A 22,581-nucleotide genomic window follows, 5' to 3' on the forward strand; every position below is an offset into this window, starting at 1 on the left:
TCCTGGACTATTGTTTTCCTTGCAAAACTTGTTCCACAAAACAAAGTTTGCATTTTTCCATAAAGCCTTCTCGAGATTCGAAACCATCACACATGTTCAGACACATCTTCAAGCTGTTGGCGCAGATTTGCACCTTCAGCTCACTTTTTTTCCACTGATTCTCAGAAAAACAGAAAGCGACGGTGACCGTCTCTGCTTCTGCCCCCGAACACGAAGCTGAACATTGATCAGGGAATGTATGATCTCATCGTGACTTTGACCTTTGAAGATATTGTGAGTTATGGATAAAAATGTGTTTTGTGAGATCACTGTGACCTTTGTGAATAATACTAACCTGTGCCCTGTTTTCTCCAGGTACAAGGAGTTGATGACGGGGAAGACCGCCAGGAAGATAATAGCCATTTTATGGATCCTCTCCTTTGTCATCGGCCTCATTCCCTTCTTTGGGTGGAACATGAAGGACTCGAGTTGGGACAACTCCAGCTCGGTCAACAACTCGGACTGCAAAGAGTGTTACTTTGAGAGCGTGGTGGACATGCAGTACATGGTGTACTTTAACTTCTTCGTGTGCGTGCTGGTGCCGCTGCTCATAATGCTGGGCATCTACGTGAAGATCTTCACCGTGGCCAGGAAGCAGCTGAGGCAGATTGAGCTCAAGTGTGTGGGCAACGGCGACAACCAGAACAAGAGCCTGCTGCAGAAGGAGATCCGGGCCGCTAAATCCCTCTCCATCATTGTGGGACTCTTCACCGTCTGCTGGCTGCCCGTCCACATCCTCAACTGCCTCACGCTGTTTTACGGCGCTCTGGACAAGCCTCCAGTTGTCATGTACGTGGCCATCATTCTGTCTCACGCCAACTCCGCGATCAACCCAATCATCTACGCTTACCGCATTCAGGACTTCCGGAACACCTTCCGCAAAATCCTGGTGCGGCACGTCCTGTGCCGCAAGGAGGAGCTTTACCTCAGCTCCAACGGCAGCAGACGCAACAGAGACGAGGTCACAGTGACCATCGACCCTCTGCTATAGAGGCGGAGGACTCCATCAACGTCAAGGCGTGAGGTTTCTAATGTTTACAGAACAATGTGAAGATGAACCGATGTCAATCCCACCTTGAATGTAGACTTTTATTTATGAATCATATTGGGTTGGGATGGGGGTCTGTGAAGTTTTCAACTACAAGTCTTAAATAACTTTTTGTTGTTGTTGAAGGATTTTTGTTTAAATAGTTGAAGCTAACTGGATTTGTAGGACTGTGAGGATCCAAACTCAAGATGCTATTTATTGTTCTGAATTCACCGTTCCAACTACAAACACTCCTCTTTTTGTGCCCTGCTGTTTTTTATACTCTTGACATTCAGTGCCAGTGTTAAAATAATTTATTTATTACAAGACCTTGTCTTTGAGAATGTATTGATCAAACAAAGGTAAGTGTGTGCGTGTGTGGGCTACATCTGTACTTGTGGAGCTAAAGGAAGGTACAGCGGTAGCTTTCCTTACCTGTGGGTATTCTGCAGCTCACAGATCTTTGCTTCATCTGTCTGCTGAGAGGAGGACACATTTTCTTCAGCTTAGATTTATTTATGAATTTAATTCGGAAGGAAGCAGTTGAGGTGAAAGTGTGAATCTCTGCGTATCATTCATCAGTACCCAATAGTTTTCTCAGACAAGCTGACCTCATGGGTCCTTAAATAAGCACCGAGTTTGTAGAGTGCTAAAAAATTCAAATAAAGTGACGGTATAGTTCTTTTTTTTAATTGTGAGGTTCTGCTTAACAGTTCATTAAATTGCATTCAAAACATTTTCAAGACAAGTTTTATCTAAAATCGAGACGTGCATGAATGATAATTTGATTTTCCATCTACTTTAAATGCCCTTGAAATCTTCTAAGCCTAACTTGTCATTTATATAAAACCCAATTATGAATGTTTTGATTTTATTATCCTTACCGAGAGATGGCTGTAGACTCCTCTACCATTCCTCCTTTCTGGCCTCCAGCACATAGAATCCACTCAATATAGGTTAAAGTTTACATTTATAAAACATCAAGTCAATGCTGAGCTTCAGTTACAGCACGGCTAAGTCCTCAAAGCAGAAACCTTAATAGCAGAGTAACTGTTCCTAAATAGTATTTGAAGAAAACAACTGAGATTATTTTATGCTAGAGTTGTTTTTAAATGATTAAAGTCTCCAACGGACTAGCCGTTAGCTTTAGCCTATGGGGCGAACTAATCTGGATTTATACTAAATTAAGGGACTGCAAAGATTGCTTATAACCTTTTAACAGAATCTCACTTTCAAAATACAATTTTTTAAATTATTATTATAGGATGAACAACAAGAAACAAGCCACTTTTCTTCGCCGTGCATCTTACTGAAACCACTAAAAACCAAACTCACCTTTGTATGTGTTCCACAGGAAATGGCTAAGTGGTTGAAGTTGGCGTAGCTGCAAAACTCGCCTACAGTGATGCGCATTTCTTCAAGCGTAAGCTCAGGAAGTGGAGAACGGATCGTACCCTTTAAACTAATTTTGCGTCGGCATCGAACCTTTTTGGCTGCTTCACCATGACATGCAAAATGACACCTCAAATCAGAGTCTTTTATGTAACTCCACGTCGACCGGGTTCTGGTCACACGTCCCTTTAGTGGCTTGCATAAGACTTCATAGCTGTCATTGCTTTGGGTATAAGAGTTCAAACCTTCGCCCACAGTCGATCTTAAAAACCACAGATGGAACAGACACAAGCCATTTGATTTCGGAAAACAAACGATTTGAATCTTTAAGACAAACTTTAACTCAGCCGAGTAATGTTATGTGTGCCAACAAAAACAGGTTAGTAAATCCAGATTCCAGTGAGGGAGATTGTGAAAAGTAAATATTTTTAGAGATAGAGGCATTATTATAATTCAAAGAAAAGCTTTTAAGCTGCAAAAGAAGGTCTTTCTGCAAAGTCACGCCATGTATGAACTACCAGAAGGCGTTAAGGTCACCTGACAGTCATCACTATTCAAATGAGCATTGCACTGACATTTTAATTTCCTGTTTTGGTGTGCTTCATTGGTGTAAAATAAGTGCTCTGATGTGGAGCCCTCGGTCTATGCTGCTGCTCTGTCTTTCTGCGTTTCTTGATTTCCACCTCCGTCTGATTTCAAGGGCTAAAACACAGGAGTGTCGCAACGTTTGGGGACATTCCAAAGGAGACATCTATACTGTAACTGCACTGTAGCGTTATCTTATCGTCTTTGTTGACTGATGTGTGACAATAAGTACTGTAGCTGTCTGGCTTTCTGCTTGATGTCAAACTGTTGCCTTGATTTCTTATTTTAAAAGGTAATGCGAACAATGGCAAGTTCAACATTCCTGCCTTTCATTCCCAAGTACCCATTTGTCTGTGTGCCATCCTGTTACTAATCAGGAAAAATGCCTCCACTGTGGTCAAGCTGATGTCCAACTTTTGGACGAAAGTTCATTCGTTCAACACAAAACCACAACTGTTTAACATGATGCAAACTGTATGTATGGTGAATTATTTTGTTAATAAAGGCAATGTTTATATTGGTAAGGTCGGATTTTATTCCCACATTTTAAAGCAGTGACGATTTTATATTTAGTAGCAGCGCGTGAGAAAAAAAAAATCATGACTGTGCAGTGAGATGGTTTGGAAGTGACCTCGGTGTCCAGATGTTCTCTCACTCCATAACTGATGGAGCTGCAGATAAAAAGCAACTAAAAATAAAGCTGTAAGTATTTGAGATCAAGAACATTTCAAAAAAAGAAAAAATGTAGAATCTGTTATCTTTCAGATAAATACAGCAGGCCAGAGAGGCGGCCATGTGGGGCTGCTACGGGCCCCCGGTCCCGCTCAGCACCGCGGACATCTGCTGGTCAGAGACGCTCTCCTGTTGGGTCACAGCCATAGCCTGACACAGGTAGACGGCCAGGATGTGTTTGCACTGAGAGGAAAGAAAAGAGAAAGAAAAAACAAAAAGACAAATTCATTCCACGGACGGTGGAAGCAAAAATGATTAATGTCACGGATATGAAGCTGCAATGACAGTCGGCGGTAATTCCAACAAGAAGATCTCATCAGAGATCTTCTTGTTGCCAACTGTTGCCAATATTCCTGTGAGAATCCTCCAGTCTCAGCTAATTTAAGATATTAATCAAGTTCTGCACCAAGATCTACAGAGTAAATGATGACATGGGTTATTAGACTTTATTAAGTTTTGGAAGCGTGTAATATCAGTAGCTTAATTACTGGATCGTGAGCAATTTTGCAGCTTTGTATTAAAACATCTTTATGGATACAGAGGCGTGGAAAAATCAGCTGGAAACTGGAAAAGACTCTGACCAAAGACCAGCTACTTGGAAACTCAAAAATGTATCTTTTTCCAGTCACTAAGTGTTTTAAACCCCGAGCGTTAGCAGGTTGTGGAAACGACACTCTGGGGTTTAAGTTGTTAACGAGTGAAAAACGTAGCTATTTTCAGCATTAGTACTTTTTTTTTTCTTTTAAAATGAAGCACATACAGATAGGAATCTGTTTAAAAGATGTGATATTTTAAGCTGCATGAGAGAGAGAGAAAGCAAGACTGTCAGCAGCAAACGGGAAGGCTGAAAACTGGACATAAAAGTTGCTCAATCAGTGTTTTTAATGGAACAAGCTGTATTTGGAAACGTTGGTAGTCTTATGGGAAGTTACAGTTAGCAATGCTAACAATGGTATTTGCTTAATTTTTCTTATATTTGTCATTTATTTCAATTTAAATAAGTAGCGACTCACACACCAGGCATTCAATCGTCTTTTGTTCTATCATAACCAATGACTGCTTGACAAAAGATAACAAATGTGGATCTTATATCTTCTGAAAGTTTTTCAAAGATCAACAAATACTAGAGTTGATATCTGCAGAACAATACTTAGATAAAAACTGAGATCAGAAATTAGGCAAAACATTCGGTTCAGTTTTAATATGCTCCAATGTGTCTGATTTTCAAACTACTTCAGTTTTCCACAACACTAAAATTATTTATTAGGGGTGGGCATTTATTGTATCGTTTATCAAGCTGTAAAAAATTTCTTATGAGAATTTTTATTTATCTATTTAGCTATTTTATCCAGTTTGTTCCGTGAGAGCATCAATAAATCAGAAAATTCAAAAACACGATTAAATGTGTTTTTGAATTTTTGACTGTGTGCAGTTTAGTGATATAAATCTAACTTTTTTTTTTTAATGAAGCGGTGTCCTCTTAAATGGGAATTTATTTATTGAATATTTGTGTTTGTGTTCACTATAAATGCTGTGCCATGCATTCACAACCATGCAGTTACTTAAAAAAATAAGAATAGTTTCATTTTTAACTTGATCTTTATCATTATCACAAAGCACCTCTAAATATCCAGTAGACACAGAGTTTTGTTTCTGCTGAAGGCAGTCTGCTGCTTGTATGGGAAAGGCAACACATTTTGCAGTTGCAGCTCAGTTATTTATCCTCTGACCCACTTTTTGAAACAAAATGGACCTGGTCCATCTTGCACTGAGCCAAGTTTGAGCCTACATATTCCCTGAATGGACTCCAGCTGCTGAAAATCATGCATGAAGGCCCTTTTATAAGACTCTGCAAGAAACTGATGCACTTCCCTGTGACTGTGAAAGTCATTTTACTTTGTTGCGTGTGTTGTGCATCAGTGTTGCTCATTGGGAGTCTCCATGGTCTGCTGCAGCTCTCCGTTTCTCACACTGATTTTAGCTGCATCCTCCAGGGAGACAAATCAGCCGCGCAGTCGGAGAAGGAGCCGAGCTTGTTTGTTTCAAGATATTTAGGGAGAGACCGAAGGGGAGACACCCATCAGTGACCAGACGAAAATACAACCTGACCACAACACATCTGTGCACACACACCGCAGTGTGCTTTGTCTCACTTGGCGGGGCAAAGTGTTTTTTGTTTTTTATTTTTCTTCTCAGAGATGCACGCTCGACTGAGAAGACACAACGGCTGTGAAACGGGTTGCATGTCTCCAAGCGTCGCTGGAAAGTACACGATGTACGACGAGGTGATGTGAACTCTGATACGTCTAAAGTTCCTCTACAGCAGTACAGGGCTTTCTTTAAGGACTATAGGTTAGTGAACTGGCCCTTCATTGGAACATCTTGTAACACATACATTTAAGTAGGGCTGAAATGATTTGTATTAATCTATTAGAAATAATTGTCAAAGTAATCGTTAATCGTTAACTGGAATGTGCAGATTTAAAAAACAGCAACAAAAAAAACATACTCAGAGTATTAATGAGGCCAAAACTGGATACATTTTTTTTACTTTGTGCATTAGAGATAAAAAAAAAAAGAAGTTTGTGCATTTTAGGCAGTTCAATTATCTCATTTGAAAAAGGAATTGTATTATTTGTTTCTTTGCATCTTTTAATGAACTTCTAATATTACATAAAAAAATCTTAAAAGAAAAATTGGCAGAATGTGCCAATTTTTTAAAATCAGATCAACTGATTAATCATCAAAATAATTGATAGCTAAAATAATTATCAGCTGCAGCTCTACATTTAAAGGACAAAAGATTAAAACGGTGCAAGAGTTGCAGTTCGTTTAAAAATCGTGTCTTTTTACATGAAGCAATGAACATTGAATATCATCAGCAAAACCGATCTGGTCTAATAAAGTCCAAACTTTAACTTGAGTACACGATTCCTGAGGAGCTCGGAAAACGTTCTGCTTATTGTCTTTAAAGCCATGCTAGTTTCCTATTGAGAAACAGGAAACTCAGGTCGTTTCATTGTTGAAACATTTTGCTTAAGACAAGATTTTGTAAGTTGATTTTATTCCAAGAAAGGTGTGGAAAGAGCAGGACTGATTGCTACTTGGGCTGCACCGATTGCAGTTTTCTGACTGATCGCCTATTACCGATCTTTTAAAGAGCCTAACTTACCGATTCCGATTTTGGCCGATACCATTATATCTAAAATGTTGCTCGATATATCAAGAAAGATGCTGAATCGGCAACAATGGGGTGACTATTGTTAGCTGTAAATGTGCAGACATGACCTGGTCGGCGGGTTTGTCAGTCAAAGCTCTCCCACAAGAGAAAAGGAAAGCACAGGGATGATTTTTAGACCTTTGCCGAGGTTGATAACATCGGTGGATAAGATTGGCTTCATATGTAAAAAAATCGTCCGATCACTAAATCTTCCAAAATGAAGGAAATTGGCACCGATAAATCGGTGCACCCTTAATTGTTTCCATTAATAAAGCAAGTTTGTTCGCTATTTCCTTAATAAAATCCCCTAAAAAGACTCTTTAACTTTAGTTTTCTCAAACTGATTTAGAGTTTTTCATGATCCTCTTATGGTGTTTTAGGTCACATCCGCTTTGAAACATGAAAAACCTCAGATTGTGAACGTAGCGCCCACGTTCGAATGCGAGTTGAAGCTTATATATATATTCTTGTTTAAAATTTCTTATCTCGGCTTTCATTTTCAGTTGGACCTAAAATTAGTCAACACATATGGAAATTAAGTTTTCATCCTTGTTGGAGGATTAACTATAAAAACAATAAATTAGAGTAATTTTACAAAGACTGGACAGATGAAACACTTTTGTGTTTGAAGGTTTGCTATGAAAGCCCTGATTGGAATGTAGTTAAGCAGCGATAATGATGAGCTGACTGATATCAGATGTGAAATTGCAAAAAAAAAAAAAAACCTGCTTTACCCCAACAGAGGCTGCTATGAATGCTAAGGCTAGTTAACATAGACACCAATAATGGCGAATAAACAGTTTTCCTGGAACACCAAGTTGTTTCTCCACCATTAGCACATTGAGCAGCGCTTACATGAGTGTGATTCATAGCGCTAAGACCCTCCTTTTGGCTCTGATTGGTTATTTTTCACAGGGAGCCTTGCATTTCTTCATACAGCAATAGTAGCAAAAGGAGGATGACCTTGATTTTTTCACTGATTATCCGTCATGTTGCACTGTCACAACATAGAGAGTTTTAGCAAATATGGAAAAACATGCTGCAGCTTTAAATGACCTAAATAGGGACAGAGCTTATATGGAACCAGGTTCTGGGAGACTCACCAGCAGACCTTGGTTTCTGCGTAGAACGGTATAGGTGAACGCCGGGCAGGGACAGTAGTGACAGGACAAGAAGCAAGTGTACAAACGGCCTGAGCCTCCAATGACCTGCAAACGATTCATGCAAACTAGATTATTACAAGACAGAGCACTGATGTAAATTCTTCTGCTGTGGGTTTATTATGTGCCAGGAGTCTGGCAGCGATCACAAATGTTTATATCAGCACACATTGGTTTCACTAGAGGGTAGAATTACAGATTTTTATCCCTCGATTCTAATTACCGACTCTTTATCTCTGCAAACTTAAAAAACAAACAAGAGTGAAAACATCATTATTTACGGTAGCAGTGAAAACAACACTTCTATATTTTCAGTCCTCTAATGAGCAGAGAAACATTGAATTAAACTGCAGACAACTCCTTCAAAAAAGAACATTTCCCAAAAAAGTCTTGGTAGTCATCAAGACATATTTTGGTAAATGTGAGACAGGACTTTGTGTTCTTAATCATCAGGTTTGGTTTTTGTCTCTAAATGATGCCATTCATGCCCCGTATCGTTCTTTTTTTTTGTTGAATTGTGAACTCTGACCTTAAGGCAAGCGAGGCCTACAGAGCTTTAAATTTTGTTCTGGGTTCTGAAACAGAATGTGTTATTCTTGGAATGCTGCTCATTCCAGGAATAAATTTGGAGATCGGCCACTTTCACTGTCCAATTCTAATTTAAAAAAATACTTCATTGATCCCAAAGGGAAATTAAATGTTGTAACTCATTTATTTAAAGAGTTATTGTAGGCGGTGATGGCTGTTTGCAGGAATGATCTCCTGTAGCAGTCTGTATCACAACAAATTCGAGGAAGCCTCTGAAGACATTATCTATTTTTCTATGGCTCTATGTCTCATAAAGAGGTTCTGTTCCAATGTTTTTCTTTGTGGGTAATAGATGTTACTGGACTTGGAGGTGGCTTTTCAATTATTTTGTTTTCTACAAAATGTCTTTGGATCTATTCAAGTATTCAAGTGATTATTGATTCTAACCTTGTGGCAGTATTAAAACCTTGGTGTGGTTTGTCCTAGGAGACGGTAGTTATATTTTCACGCAGTGCAGGGTTGATTTGGATAGATTTGCTTCCTTTTATAAACTAAATAACCATTTAAAAGCCGCATTTTGTATTTACTCTAATAATATTCGATAAACACAGGCATTTTAACTATTCTTTTCTCTCTCAGGAGCTCATTTCGAGTATTCCCCACTATGAAAAAGTTATGATCTAAGGTAATCTTGCTACCATTTTTTCATTTCCTACGAGTTATTTAGAAGAGCGGGAGCAGAAGTCATGTATTTTTAAAGGAGCTGTGTGGGATGTCTAATGGCCCTGGGTGACGGAGCGTCGTGTCCGCGGTGTCGGCATCCCCTCCCAGCTTTGGACAGTGATTTAAGCTCCTCTCTCATGCTTGTGAGGGCGCGCGGGAACATCACATTGGCAAATTAGCATGACACAGCACAATAACTAATGTCTCTCAGACTTGGCACCATTATTCTGCTGAGATATAATTCATTACCTTCCCCTATGATCTCCCAAAGTAAAAAAACAGCTCATTTGTTCAGTACGACGCTTCATTAGAAAAAAGGCACAGAAGAGAAAATTGCCTGGACTCAATGCAGCTTGAGGAAGACAAATAAAGCACCATGAATACTGGGATGAGGAAGGAACACTGTGGTAACTAAACCAAGGACTTTCTAAAGAGTTAGGCTGATTAAGAAGCAGCTCACACTCGGGCCCTTTTTGTTGTCTGTTGGCGTCAAAGAAATGTGGCTCTGCTGGAGCTCACACAGCAGCACTGGCAGCTAATATCATCAAAGGATACAGTAACATGCAGACATGGATATATGTTTGTTTGGTAAACACAATACATCAAAATCTGACATGTAGTGGTAGGAAAACAGGAAGAGAGATAGAGAGAGAAAAAGACAGAGAGAGAGTTAGCACTGAAAGGAAGCCAACCAGGAGCCGACAGAGCTGACTGCTTCTGACGCAATAAAACCCTGGAATATCACAACCGCATGCGATCATTCTGCATCTGTGCATCACCTTTCATCTGATCAGATGCATTTATGTTGACTTATAAAAAGTGCTTTAACATTTAATGCACGGTCTCCCCCGGGGTATTACAAGCCTGGCAGGTCACCAGGCTTTAATTGTGCCTCCACCAGCCTAAGTATTGCTTATTTATTTAAGACTTTTTAGTTGATGTTCAGGTGTTGATGGTCCAATCTTTTAATAACACATGATTGTCAAGTGATAATTTCAAATTTCCTGTCAACTTTAAACATTTTTTAACTCAAAAACACGACGGGCTGCTGGATGAATGACTGCGATAGCACCCAAGTTTAGCAACTATGACAGAGTTGTTAAAATAACTGCTAAAAATAGTTGCAGAGGATGCTAACCGCAGAGAAGAAAAACATCTTTGACCTTCACTCTGGTGTTTGAAAGGTTAAAAGGTCAGGAAAGTTTCTGTAATTGTAACAGTCAAGGAGCAAACGTTCATAGCCCAAATCTAAACATTTCTTGTTAAATTTGTAGATTAGGGCTGGATTATTTCCTTGATACTCTAACAAGCCGTCATTCTGTGCTGTGGTTAATTACAGTCAGAGTTGGACTGTACCAGCTTAACTTTATGAAACTGGAACTAACAAAAATCTATGTTAGTCAGAACCAAAGCAGAAAGTTTGTATGGATGATGCAAGAACTTTAATTTTTAAATTTATTGTTTTAGCACAAGTGTTAATTTGTCACTTGTTTTGTTTCCAGTGACTATTAAATTTTGCAGGTGAGATTTAGGAAAATAAATTTGCTTAATTGAAACTCACAATTTTTTGCTGTACAGAAATTTGTGTATTTTGCAAAACTGCAACGGAAACTTTTTTTTTTTGCATCACACAAGTCACGTGATCAACAACAGGATGTTACTACTGATGGAAAAGACGAAGATGACAGTAAGTGGTAGGATGATGATGGCACAGCTTGTTTTTAATGACTTACAGTGTAAACAAACTGATTCATGTGTGATTTTAACTGCCTTTCTTATTTAATGGAAACACAATTGCAAAATTGTGTGTGTTTTTTTTATATCCTAGAGCTGGTCTGTTAAATCTTCTAGTAACTTCTCTTAGACGACTTTTCTCTTGACGTCTTCCTCACTGGATTGTTGTGCATTAATCCAAGTTTAGTGTTTCACACGTATCCCCATAACCCTTTGACAGCTTTTGCCTGAATTATTGCCTTTTGTTGCATATTTCTCCATTTCAAACATCTGACAGACTAAGAGCCCTTCAAAATAATTGCAATTAACATGATTTTTCTGATATCCAACAGCATAAATCATGTCATTTACCTTATTAAGCATCAATTAAATGCTAAAAGCATATATCAAATGATGGATGTCCAAAGTGCTGCATGTTATAGCTATTAATTGTTTTTCCTTTCTGCATCTTTGAGCTGTCACATGTCTATAAAAGTAACACCAGTGTAATAGTTCAGATCCTATCAGCCATCAGATTCTGAATGCTACACAGTTCATTTTCTTTCATAAGATGAAACTTGGATTAATTCATGACTTGGTCATTTTGACGGACACACCAAACATGAGTTTCATTAATAATTACCATCTTAAATTAAGAACTGAAGAGTTCTCATTCAACTTTTTGAACAGAAAGAAAAACGCAGAAAATTATCAAAACATGCCTTCGAAATTGTGGCCTTACTTTTACTTCCTTTATTTAGCCAATGAAAAGTGTGTGGGTGGAAGTACTGACCAACAAAAAGAAATGGATATGGAAAATAAAAAAAATTGTGATGAAAATGGAAACCGAGACCTGAAGTTTGATTACTCCAAAGCCAATTTGATTAAAACAAAAAAAAGAAAACTATCATTTTGATGTATTCATTTGGACTGAAAGTAATAAGGTTACAAAATATAAAAAAGTAACTTGTTTTCATCTGCTTAAATTTTTGTGTTCTGCTTCATTTGAGATGTTTTAATAACACCACACAGTCGGTGTTTCTGTTCATACTTTTGCTCCCCTGCAGACATCAGTGCATCATCCCTTATGTAAAGGTCAGTGGATGTTAGGAATGAGATAAGGTGAAGATCCCAGTGGTGAAATGCCAAGTTCTCATGAGTAATTCCTCCCTTCAGCGGAAAGAGACTGAGAGAGAACAACCACAACATGAGAAATCCAGTAGAATCCAGTAGATACGGGAAAAATATATATGGCATATTTACGGGAAGCTACAAAAAAACCCTGCTTCATTCGTCATCTCGATTCAGTAACGTACAAACGCATATCACTCAGCTCTCTCATCCTCTTTTAATCCAAGTGGAAATCTTCAGGATGACTAATTGAAGGCGGCTTTTTTCTTTTTTAAGGGCGAAGCAAAGTTCTTCAAAATGTCGCAGTTGAGATTTATTTGCTAAAAGTTCAATGCAGCTTCCTAAGTCAGAGCGCGGTGTGAAGACGATGTACCCTGAGCTGAAACACACATCCCATAGTCCAGCTTAAAAGATCAGAGCTGTCAGAGCACAACCCCGGGTCGTCAAAGAGCCGTTTTCACCCGCTCACCGAGGCGCTTCCAGCGGCTCATTAAAACTCACCTCAACACAGCCGGAGAGCGAGTTAGGCTCAATAAACATGTTTTTTTGAATAGATGTTGCTCTCCTAATAAAGCTTCTCTAAAAACGGAGGCATAAAAAGACTGGCTGTCAAATAGAAGAAGAAAATAAATCAGCAAAAGTCTAAACAAGTTAAAAAGAAACATTTATTACTGATTTTTCTCAAACATTTACAAAACTTTACTTGTACTAAACAGCTGCCTCGGCCTTAATTGATGTCTACGGCGAGTAATAAAAAGTCGCATTTACAGTCATAGTTAAGCGCCAATATTTCCACATTAGTACCACAAACACTTTGAGTTTTACTGCAAAAAAAAAAGAACAAAAAATCACAAAAAGAACCACAAAATCTTGGAGGGACTGAAAAGAAGTTCAATAACATTATTTAATTTTAAGGATTCATTGATATTTTAACAGTTTGTGAACGGGTTTTATCGATACATTCTGGCACAGCTGGCCCTTTAAGAGCATTCATGATCTTGATTTGGCCCAAAATGAAAACGAGTCTGACACCACTGATCTACAGACAACAGCCAGGAAGTTAAAGCCTGGGCAGAGATTGGTCTCCACACTGACAATGAGCCAAAGTGTTTACAAAGTGGGTTTAGGACTTTGTGTGTGACCATCACAAAGTCCTGATCTCAGTCCTCTACAGCAGGAGAGTCAAACTCATTCTCATTTCGGGCCGAATTGACATCACAAATGTCCTCAAAGGACAGGTTGTGGCAGAATACATTGATAAAATGGCACCTGATGAGTACTTTTTAAAACTAATATCAAACATCTTTTCACATTAATGCAACTTGGCAGTACTAAGGTAAAAACTGCTTTTATTTAATTGAGAAAATAGTATTTAAGCACATGACTGTTATCTTGAAGGCTCGAGGGCCACATAAATAGTTGTGTTGGGTCAGATTTGGCCCCCGAGCCTCGAGTTTGACACATGTGGAAGGAAACCCAATAGGAGGAAATGTACGCAAACTTCTGATTTTGGCGACATTAATACATCTCTACTATATTATTTCTCTCAATTATGAGAGAAATAATATATTTTTAGAAAGTGGAAATAACTTTGGAGAGAAGTTATTTCCACTTCTCAGTTATTTCCACTGACCTGAAAAAAGAAGTTTGGTCTGGTCTCACTTCAGACAGTGAGAAGAAAGATGTAAGAGTCTCTTATTTTGTGCATGTAAACTTCTGGTTTCAACTGTCCTCACATTCAGGAATAAAACAGAGCGCAATAAAAGTTTGGTTTCAGAAATACTATGACATAATGTTGGTGAAAAAGCAAAAAGGAAAGTCATTTTCAGTGGTTTCTTTTGTAAAGAAAAGGGATTTTTTTATTTATTTGGCCCTACAGGGTGCTGGACAGCAAATATCAACCGGCCTTGAGGGAAATCACACGAAACAATCACAATTCAAGAGCAGAGGTGAAACTATCCCAACAGAACCACGTTCCTGTTCGGCTTCATTGTCATAAAACGGCTCCCTTTATAAAACTATTTTTATTTCAGTCTGAAGGAGTTTACCGGAAAACCGGGACACAATGACCACAAACTGTGTGCAGAACGTCGATTCTCCCACCACAAGTAACTTTACACCCGTCTGACGCGCAGACGGCATGACTCAGTAAAGATGACGGGTTTGTTTGTCTGAGAAATTCTGTGGCAATCCTGGATTTAGAGAAATAGATAACATCCGGACTCCAACTTCTTGATTTGATAAATGTGTTCAGACCTTCTGTTGGATTTATTTTTAGTTATTTCCAGGATTTAGTTTTTAAAACCCAGTCCTTTTCTTTTTGTGCTTTAGAGTTTCTGTAATACGCTACTGTAGGGCTGAAACGATTAATTATGATGAATCAATTATTGAAATACTTGTCAACTAATTTCGTAGTCAGTTGATCTTTAACTGAAATATACAGACTCAAAAAAAGACAATTTCCTTAAAGAGCAACAGACTCATAGTAATTAGACAAAAACTGTAGAAAAGTCTATGTATGTTTTGGATTTAAGAAAAACCGTCTTTGTCTGTAAATGTGTTCTACCTAGAACTCCTCAAGTGGTAAAGTTTTAGCTATATTGGTTCAAATCCTGTAAAAAAAAATCTATTAAACACCTTTTACATTCATCTCTTATTTAAAACAGTAAGTGAATGATTTATTAGCATCTATTAATGCATTTCTAAAACTGTATAAAAAGTCTTAAAAACAGCTTCATTTTTGGGTGCTGTGGTGGTGCAGGGGTGAAGCACAACCCATGTATTGAGGCCTTAGTCTTCATGCCGGTGGTCACAGGTTCGATTCCCGGCCTGGTGACATTTGCCGCATGTCTTCCCCGTCTCTTATAACCCTATTTCCTGTCAAACTACTTTCAAATAAAGGCCACTAGAGCCAACAAAACCTTTAAAACAAAACAAAAAAAAAAACAGCTTCATTTAACCACTTATCTAAGTGTCAGAATAATCAATAGATTAATTAGCTGCAGCCCTGCACCACTTAGCATAAACATCTTTACAGTTAGATTGATACCAAGCAAAACAGGCTTACTAGCAAAAATTTAACTGCTGTCTATTGTCATACGAGACAGGAAATTGTCTCCACGCTATTCTTAGCAGGCACCGAATACTGCACATCACCACAAACGTATCAGCCAAACTGTGAAACATGGTGGGTGCAGCGTCATGCTGTGGCGGTGCTTCTCAGTGGTAGGCCAAGGTAGAAGGTGAAAGGAATGCAGCAAAATGTAGAGAAATCCTGGAGAACAATTTGTTTTTGTTTATAGGAAAGCTTTTCTAAATCCCCCAAGAAGTAATTGAATCTCAGTATAAAATCCAGCTGTTCCAGAGGTCAGACAGAGGACGCAGCAAACAAAAGAGACATGCATGAGAAAACACTACACCTCACCCTGAACGCGCCACCCCCGCTTGAAAAATAAACCAACTTTATACGACTGTTACTCAACCCGGAAAGTCTTGTGATACTGTTGACAGAAGAACCAAATTCATAAACAGCAATCATGCGGCTCATATATGGAAGTTGCTCTGTTGTACCTTGCAGTTCAACACTCTGGAGTTTATAGAGATTGTCAGCTGTGCAAACGGGGGACTCCTGACTGCAAAACGTGCAACGTTGACAGCTACTTAACAGACCTGGAAGGCTTTTCGACCGCTGGGAGAGGACAGACACGTGACGGAGCGCTGGTCAACCAGGTCCAACGCCTGCAGCGCACAAGTCCCGAAGACAAACTTCAGCCTGCGAAGACGAGAGGAAGGCAGGGTGAGAGCTGAGGGAAACCAATAAAGGCAGAGATCTCACAGGTTCAATCTTGGTGCATGATTCAAAGTTATAAGCAAATACGAGCTCCAAGGATTAGTCGATCAAAAATAATTTGCTATTTGTAATTCATTGATAATTCAAGAACATTTTTATTTAGATGTTCTGATCGCAGAGCATGCACGGTGGCGAAACACAAAACTGCTGCTGTACAAGTTACACAACAGGCTGCTGCTAGGTAACCAAAGACAGGGTGAGTTAGTTGATGCCACCAAGGGAGCGACTTCTTCTGCCTACATCCCCCAGAATGCTGTGCGGTTCTGGAGCGAAGTTCAACGAAATTATTTAAAATTCAATCATATGTATTATCTATTGGTATTGTTCACTTTGACATTTCAAAGGCTCAAATGGATAAAACTCGAGTAGCTTTGTTGTAAACTTGGTTGTTCTGCTTCCCACTATTTGCTTTTTGAAAGTCTTGCTCTCTCTCGCTCTCTTGCAGCTTAAATGAACCAATGAATCACATTGAGTTTGGTACCAAGTGGTCAACAATCAGGGCCCGTCAGGCAGAAAAGATTTTAGCCAACAGAGGATTTTTGGTCCCTTTTTGGGGGGGTGGGGGGAGAGAGGGTGAAAGTGAAACCTAGTTTGTTTTGTTTGTATGTTTTTAAGCCTGCAAACCACAAAAAATAAAAAAATATATACAATCTATAGAAATGAAAATAGAAACAATGTAACCACATTTTGTAAGTAGTCGCTAATTTGTGAAAAGACAAACGTGGAGCGAAACCTCAACTTTCTGACAAATTTCACAAAACAAAAGATTTTCCACAGCGTGAGCCCCTAAACTGGAAACTTCCTGATGAACAAACAGGATGTGAAAGTGTTGCGCAGACAGGGAACGGCCCTCACTGACAGCAGCTCAGACCACCAGGCCAGGAAACGTTTCCGTCAACACACAGGCCAGCACCGTGTCTCTGTCTCCACGTCACGTGGGGCAAATCCGAGCCATAAAAATGCCCTGTTCATTCTCCTTGGTGTGGTTTAGCAGTTCACCGTAACTCAACCCGAGCACCCTTTCCATCACCGCTCGGATCACACCGGATGATTGATGTTAATGCTATTCTCACGCAGATATTTTAAACAGAAAACTGAAGAAAAATGGCTGTCAAGCTCAAAATAAATACCTTTGACAGAAGCAAATGTGCTATGTATTAGGAAAATGGATACTTACGCAATAAGTAGGTCATCGGGTACTGCAAAAAGAGAAAAGAAAAAAAAATCTCAATTTCAAAATGTAACAAATAATTCCAGTTTACTGAGGAACTGTTTAAAGGAGACAATAATCTAACTCCAGGTTGTTGCTTCTGGCCGTCACACTGGAACTGGAACATTGCAATCAAATGCAACTACTCTTGGGTAATGTGTTACTCTGTGGCAAAGGAAAGGCACGCTGCCAAACGTTTTTTTTATTCAGCAGCTCCACATTCTGCCTGAGCAAAACATACCTGAAATATGCAATTATATTGTTGCAAAAAATAAGACTTACTTCTTATTTTTACGGATTACCTTCGAGGTTAAATAACATCAGGATATATGTGTAAAACAAACAACAGGCACAGGTCTGATTTTGCAAATGAGTCTGCAGTAAAAGAGAGCACTTGCAGACATTAATGACATAACTACAAGAGAACAGTCAGTTGAAACAACAAAATGCATCAAGAAAAGGTCTTCAAGCAAGAAAATTAACTCAGAACGGGGCAACAAATTTAAGTTGCTCCCTCTGTTTAAAATAAATGGGGATAAAAGGGAAAATATCCACACACATTTCTTGGACCAGGGTGGGGTGAGTAACCTTCACAATCTGGGAAACCAATTCTTCCATTGCTGCTTCAAATTCCACTTTTTGCAAAGGCATGATGCCAGTTGTTAATGCTAAGGATTACAGTTGCAATGCAAAGTTTGAAAAGAACTATCCAAACCAACCTGACCCTGTGAAAAAGTCTTTGCTTTCTTAAAAGAAATCCTCAGCTAAAAACAGATGTTTATACATACTCAGGTTATCTTTGTCTAATATTAAATTTCTCTGATGATCTGAAACATTTACGTTTGGCAAAAAGAAATAACAGAAGAACTGTATTAAGATGGGAAATATTTTTTTCCAAGAACTACTAGAATGAATTAAGAAACCACTTCACACATTAAGTCTTATCAGAAAAAAAAAATTAAGTCAACATTGTTATGTGGATATATGGTACGTTAACCGATTTGTACTGAAGATCGGTGGTTATGGCCTACTAACAATGTCAAAACTCTGTTCACGGCTCTTAAAATCCAGTTCAAATTCTAAGACAGCAGTGCCCCCTACAGCTCAAATAGTTAACTACATTACCGTGCTGCATTAGCAAAGGCTACATTTCTTTCACTGCACAAGCAGAGTAAAAATACTTTCATTTTATTTGAAGCAAATAGCAAGTCGCTATAGACATCCGATAATTGAAATCTGCCAAGACAGAGCGGGAACTAGGAAGTTAGTATTTCTCGTTGTTAGTTCGTAGAATTCAAGACACTTTTCCGTTAAAAACAACCAAGCTAGCGGTCGTCTTGGCCCAAATATCACCACTCGCTCTTTTCTTACTTTGCGTCGTCTCTTCGTATACTTTCTGGATGTCTCGGAAAAGTTGCTCTGCTACTGCAGGTAAAAACGTCCGCATTTTTTCCACATATTTTTTTGTTTCTGGCCCTACCGCTCTTCATCAGCCAATAAGGCGCGACCATAACATTACGACTTCCGGTGTCAAAGTGCTGAAGTCCTTTCAAAGTAAACGTTATTTTCACCTTCGCAAATAAGCACGGTAATTAATATTTTTTAATAAAGTTGATTTAACTTTCAAAATTCAATTGCTACTCTTATTTTTGGCGATAAACCAGGAGCAAGAAAAATATTTAACCAAGTACATAAAAATAAAACGTGGAAATCAATTTTTAAGAGTTTGGAATAAAAGTAAATTTTTCTTTTGTAGCTTTTCTTTTGGGAGAAGATAATACTCACCTTATTATTCATGGACGGTGACGTGAAGGGGTGACATGCATACTTTATGAAGGTGAGATTTCTTTTTATAAGATGTATTTGTCAGTCTGTTTATCCTATTCTAACAGACTTTCAGACTTTTATTACATACTATTCATCATATTGCAATTGATGACACTTTTTTTATTTAATATTGCAATAACTTGCCAGTAAAGAGCCAAGTGACAGTTGCAAGTACACCTCAGCAACCAAACATGACAGTGTGCAGTCAAAAAAAAAAGAAAAAAAAAAAAAGAAAAGAAAAAATGGCACATCTATAAACCTACAAATCTGTCAGTGGTGAACTGATCCACTTTATTCGATTGGTCTGAACTCTTGTAATAGCCTACTAAGAGACATTGTGCGATACAAATATTGCATTTTAACATCATAGGACACATGGGGTTTCAAGTCTCAATTTCCAATAGACAAAAAGAGTCACTAATGTGTATTTCAAAAATAGCTGGGAAAAAGAAACCGACCAAAAAAAAAAAAAAAAAAAAACAGACGCTCTAATTCATTTTCCTTTTACGGCTTCATGTCGGATTTAAGATTCAAGTTTGTAAACTTTTTTTTTTTTGTCACTGCGTCTGTAAACACATAACATCCCTAAAAAGCAGGATGGAAAACAAAAGTGAAATGAAAAAATGGTGAGAAATATCAAGTTTCAAGCCACTTGAGCAGAGAGACAGCTAGAATATGGCATCGTTACATAAAGAAAACGTGAACAGAGTTACTGTCGTTTATGACGTCGATGTAATAGAAGTCGTCTCCAGAGCCAACTGTTGACGGACACAATGAAAGCAGATATTAAGTTATCAAGATTCTGAATCACATTGACTGCAAACTCCTAGACATTTAACGGTACCATGCACTTAAAAACAGTAACTGATGCAGGTGTTAACACCAAAAATATATTATGTACCAGCAGTGAGGAAAGAAAGGAAGTTCAAACATCCAGATTTTAATTGAGTGGCGGGGAAAAAGTTAAAGCACATCTTAGTATAGTCCTAGGCTGGAGGTTGATTAAGTTACACAGCAGGTAGTACGCTTTCTGTTGTCCGAAGCCACAAAGCAAACAAAAAGTGCAACAATGGTGCAGAGCATTCTTTACGTTTGGTTAGTTTCTGCGTTTCGTGTAATGAGAAGACAAGTTTTACAGAGCTCAGATTGTTGTCAGGACAGGAAACGAGGAAGAAAATAAAAATAATAATAATAAAATGAGGGACTGCAGAAACAAGTACAAATGACACCAACATATATCTCTGAGAAAATTGTTTTTAAAGCTGCCTTCTCTCTTAACTCACAAGGCGTGGCAAAATCATCCGTCAGAAAAGAAAGCTGAAAAGAAATCACATTTCATGACACTGACATTTTTTTTTTGTTTGTTGTTTTTTCTTCCTTTTTGACAAGACAGCGTGGAAAGAGAAACTGCAGGGATGCAACACACTGCATTGTCAGCTCTACTGAAAGAAAAAGAAAAATTAAAACTCATTGGCTCACTTTCATCATTCAGACAGGGTCCAGGAGTAGTCATAACGATTATCATTTCCAGCAAGCTTATTTCCGACTTTTCACCTTTCGGCTCTGATGCCAGTGATCTCAACTTGTTGTGATGTTTCTCTGCTCCAACTGGGTGAGAAGTTGTCTCTACTGTCTGTTTATTTACGATCCATGCATCAGCTCCACTGTGTGACGAAGACTGACTTCAGATTTCGACGCTTCAGTTTTTTGTTTTTGTTGTCCACACCGGTTCAGACTCTGGTGGTGCTTGGTTGATGGCGGCACAATCTGTGATCCGCAGAAGGGGTCAAGTTTTAACAACAGGTCCGTCTCTCTTAGCAAAGCCATGGTAAAAAAAAATTGAAAAAAATAAAAATAAAAAATAAAGTTTCAGGTTGGTGGCGTGGAGCGACTGCGTTATTAAAGATTACACCACACCTCTTCCCAATTAAAGTGGATCAAGTTAAAAGCGACGTTAAAATAAGAAACAAGTTAAGAAAAACACTGCAAAAAGGTTACTCTATGTACATACAAATTTTCTTAAAGACAGGGTGTATCTTTACAGAATCAGACAAAAAAATTCAGAAATAGCTTCTTATGTTTCTTCTTTTTTTTTTCTTTTACACATGAAGGAACTTCTTCAGCTCAACTGGCGCCGTTTGTCGTCCTCCATGTTGGCGTGTACGTCTCCCGACAGGCTCGGTGAGCGCTCCTGGAGCAAATACGGAGTCTTGTTCCGAAGAACCCTGCCTGTTGCTTGCTGCTCCAAGCTGACCGCCAGGGGGCGCCATAGCACCAAAAACAACAACAACAAAAAATAAAAAAAGAAGAAGAAGAAAAAAAAACAAAAAAACAACCCATGACACCACCTCATCCGCTCCTCACTCGCAAAAAGAGTGAGGTTAGTTCCGGGAGAGGGGCGTGGACAGATCCGCCTGAAGCGCAGGCCGTTTCCCTGGTAACCGGGCTGTCGGCGGGTTTCGGGTTCAGTCGTCGCTGTCGGACAGGGTCTCGTACTGCTCCGACAGCAGAGACTGCCACACTCGTTGCTGCCCCCTGGCTGGGGGCTGCTGCTGCTGCTGCTGCTGCTGCTGGCTCTGTATGGAGGCTGAGGCCATGGACGTGGGCGGTGTGCTCATCAGGGTCAGAGGGTTGTAAGGAAACGGCATGGGACCTTAAATAAGGGAGAAGAAGAATGAGACAAACTGGCCTAAACACCCCCTGTGCACTTCATCCGAAGCACCGAATTCGGCTCTTATTTAGGGAATCTGTAGGTCTTAGCGAGTCAAATTTAAGACATTTTTATTGACCTTTTTAATGCAATGTAACTATAAATACAGCGGATTGCTCTCTACAGCCTTAATGTAGTGCCAAGCTTATACGTGCTTTTGCACAGACTGCACCTAGCTTTGTATGTGTTGGCAACAGCCCTGAGCCAGTGACGAAAAAACTAATTTACACTTAAAGGGGTTGACACACACGAGGTGACGTTGCTCCCTCTCCATTCATTTTCTATGGAAATGCATAATGAGGCAACAATCACCTTTATATATGAAAATAAAACATTAGTATTGCCACGGAAAACTTTAAGACCTCTGATTAATGTATTTAAGGCCAACTTACATTATTTTATTAAATTGAACAAATTTTAAGGCCTTAATTTGATACACAAAATTGAAGCTTTTTTTTTTTTTTTTCATTTTATCAGTAATCATGTAAATGTACGACAAAAATCGAGTGCATATGCGTCTAACACCAGGCTCATGATGAACCGTTTTGACGGAGCTCTTGTGCGAAATGTTGTGATTGGTCAGAAGTTTGTTGCCATGTTTGTTGCAGAGATCAACAGGAGACATGGGTACTATTGAGCAAGGTTCATTTGAAGCGATGAGGAATTACGTACATTTGCACGGTTCTTCCCTACATGACTAACTGTATTAGCAAGACTAAAAACTCCTGGATTAC

At 38.9% G+C, this 22,581-nt stretch overlaps 3 protein-coding genes across 11 annotated transcripts in view; 1 reads left to right on the plus strand and 2 right to left on the minus strand.

Moving 5' to 3' along the window:
- The window catches only part of adora2b (adenosine A2b receptor), a 28,857-nt gene extending 25,290 nt beyond the window's left edge, over positions 1-3,567 (plus strand). The window contains 1 exon segment of the mRNA XM_008428060.3: positions 355-3,567. Within this exon segment, the coding sequence (XP_008426282.2) occupies positions 355-1,030 (676 nt within the window). The 3' untranslated portion in view covers positions 1,031-3,567.
- Positions 3,568-3,786: 219 nt separating this feature from the next.
- On the minus strand, positions 3,787-18,856 carry zswim7 (zinc finger, SWIM-type containing 7). Its single transcript, XM_008428059.3, has 5 exons — positions 18,682-18,856; positions 17,278-17,299; positions 15,920-16,022; positions 8,099-8,203; positions 3,787-3,958 (listed from the first exon to the last, which is right to left on the minus strand). The coding sequence occupies exons 1-5, from the start codon at positions 18,755-18,757 to the stop codon at positions 3,848-3,850; spliced, it is 417 nt and encodes a 138-aa protein (XP_008426281.2). The 5' UTR covers positions 18,758-18,856; the 3' UTR covers positions 3,787-3,847.
- A 551-nt stretch (positions 18,857-19,407) lies between these two features.
- ncor1 (nuclear receptor corepressor 1) overlaps positions 19,408-22,581 on the minus strand; it is a 64,940-nt gene continuing 61,766 nt past the window's right edge. For all 9 annotated transcript variants that reach the window (XM_081615573.1, XM_017308555.2, XM_008428070.3 and 6 more), the window contains one exon: positions 19,408-21,790. In XM_081615573.1, coding sequence (XP_081471699.1) covers positions 21,603-21,790 — 188 coding nt within the window. In that variant the 3' untranslated portion in view covers positions 19,408-21,602. The remainder of the gene's footprint in view (positions 21,791-22,581) is intronic.

The sequence above is a fragment of the Poecilia reticulata genome, chromosome 14 (assembly GCF_904066995.2).
Source record: "Poecilia reticulata chromosome 14, P_reticulata-male-v2, whole genome shotgun sequence".
NCBI lineage: Eukaryota > Metazoa > Chordata > Actinopteri > Cyprinodontiformes > Poeciliidae > Poecilia > Poecilia reticulata.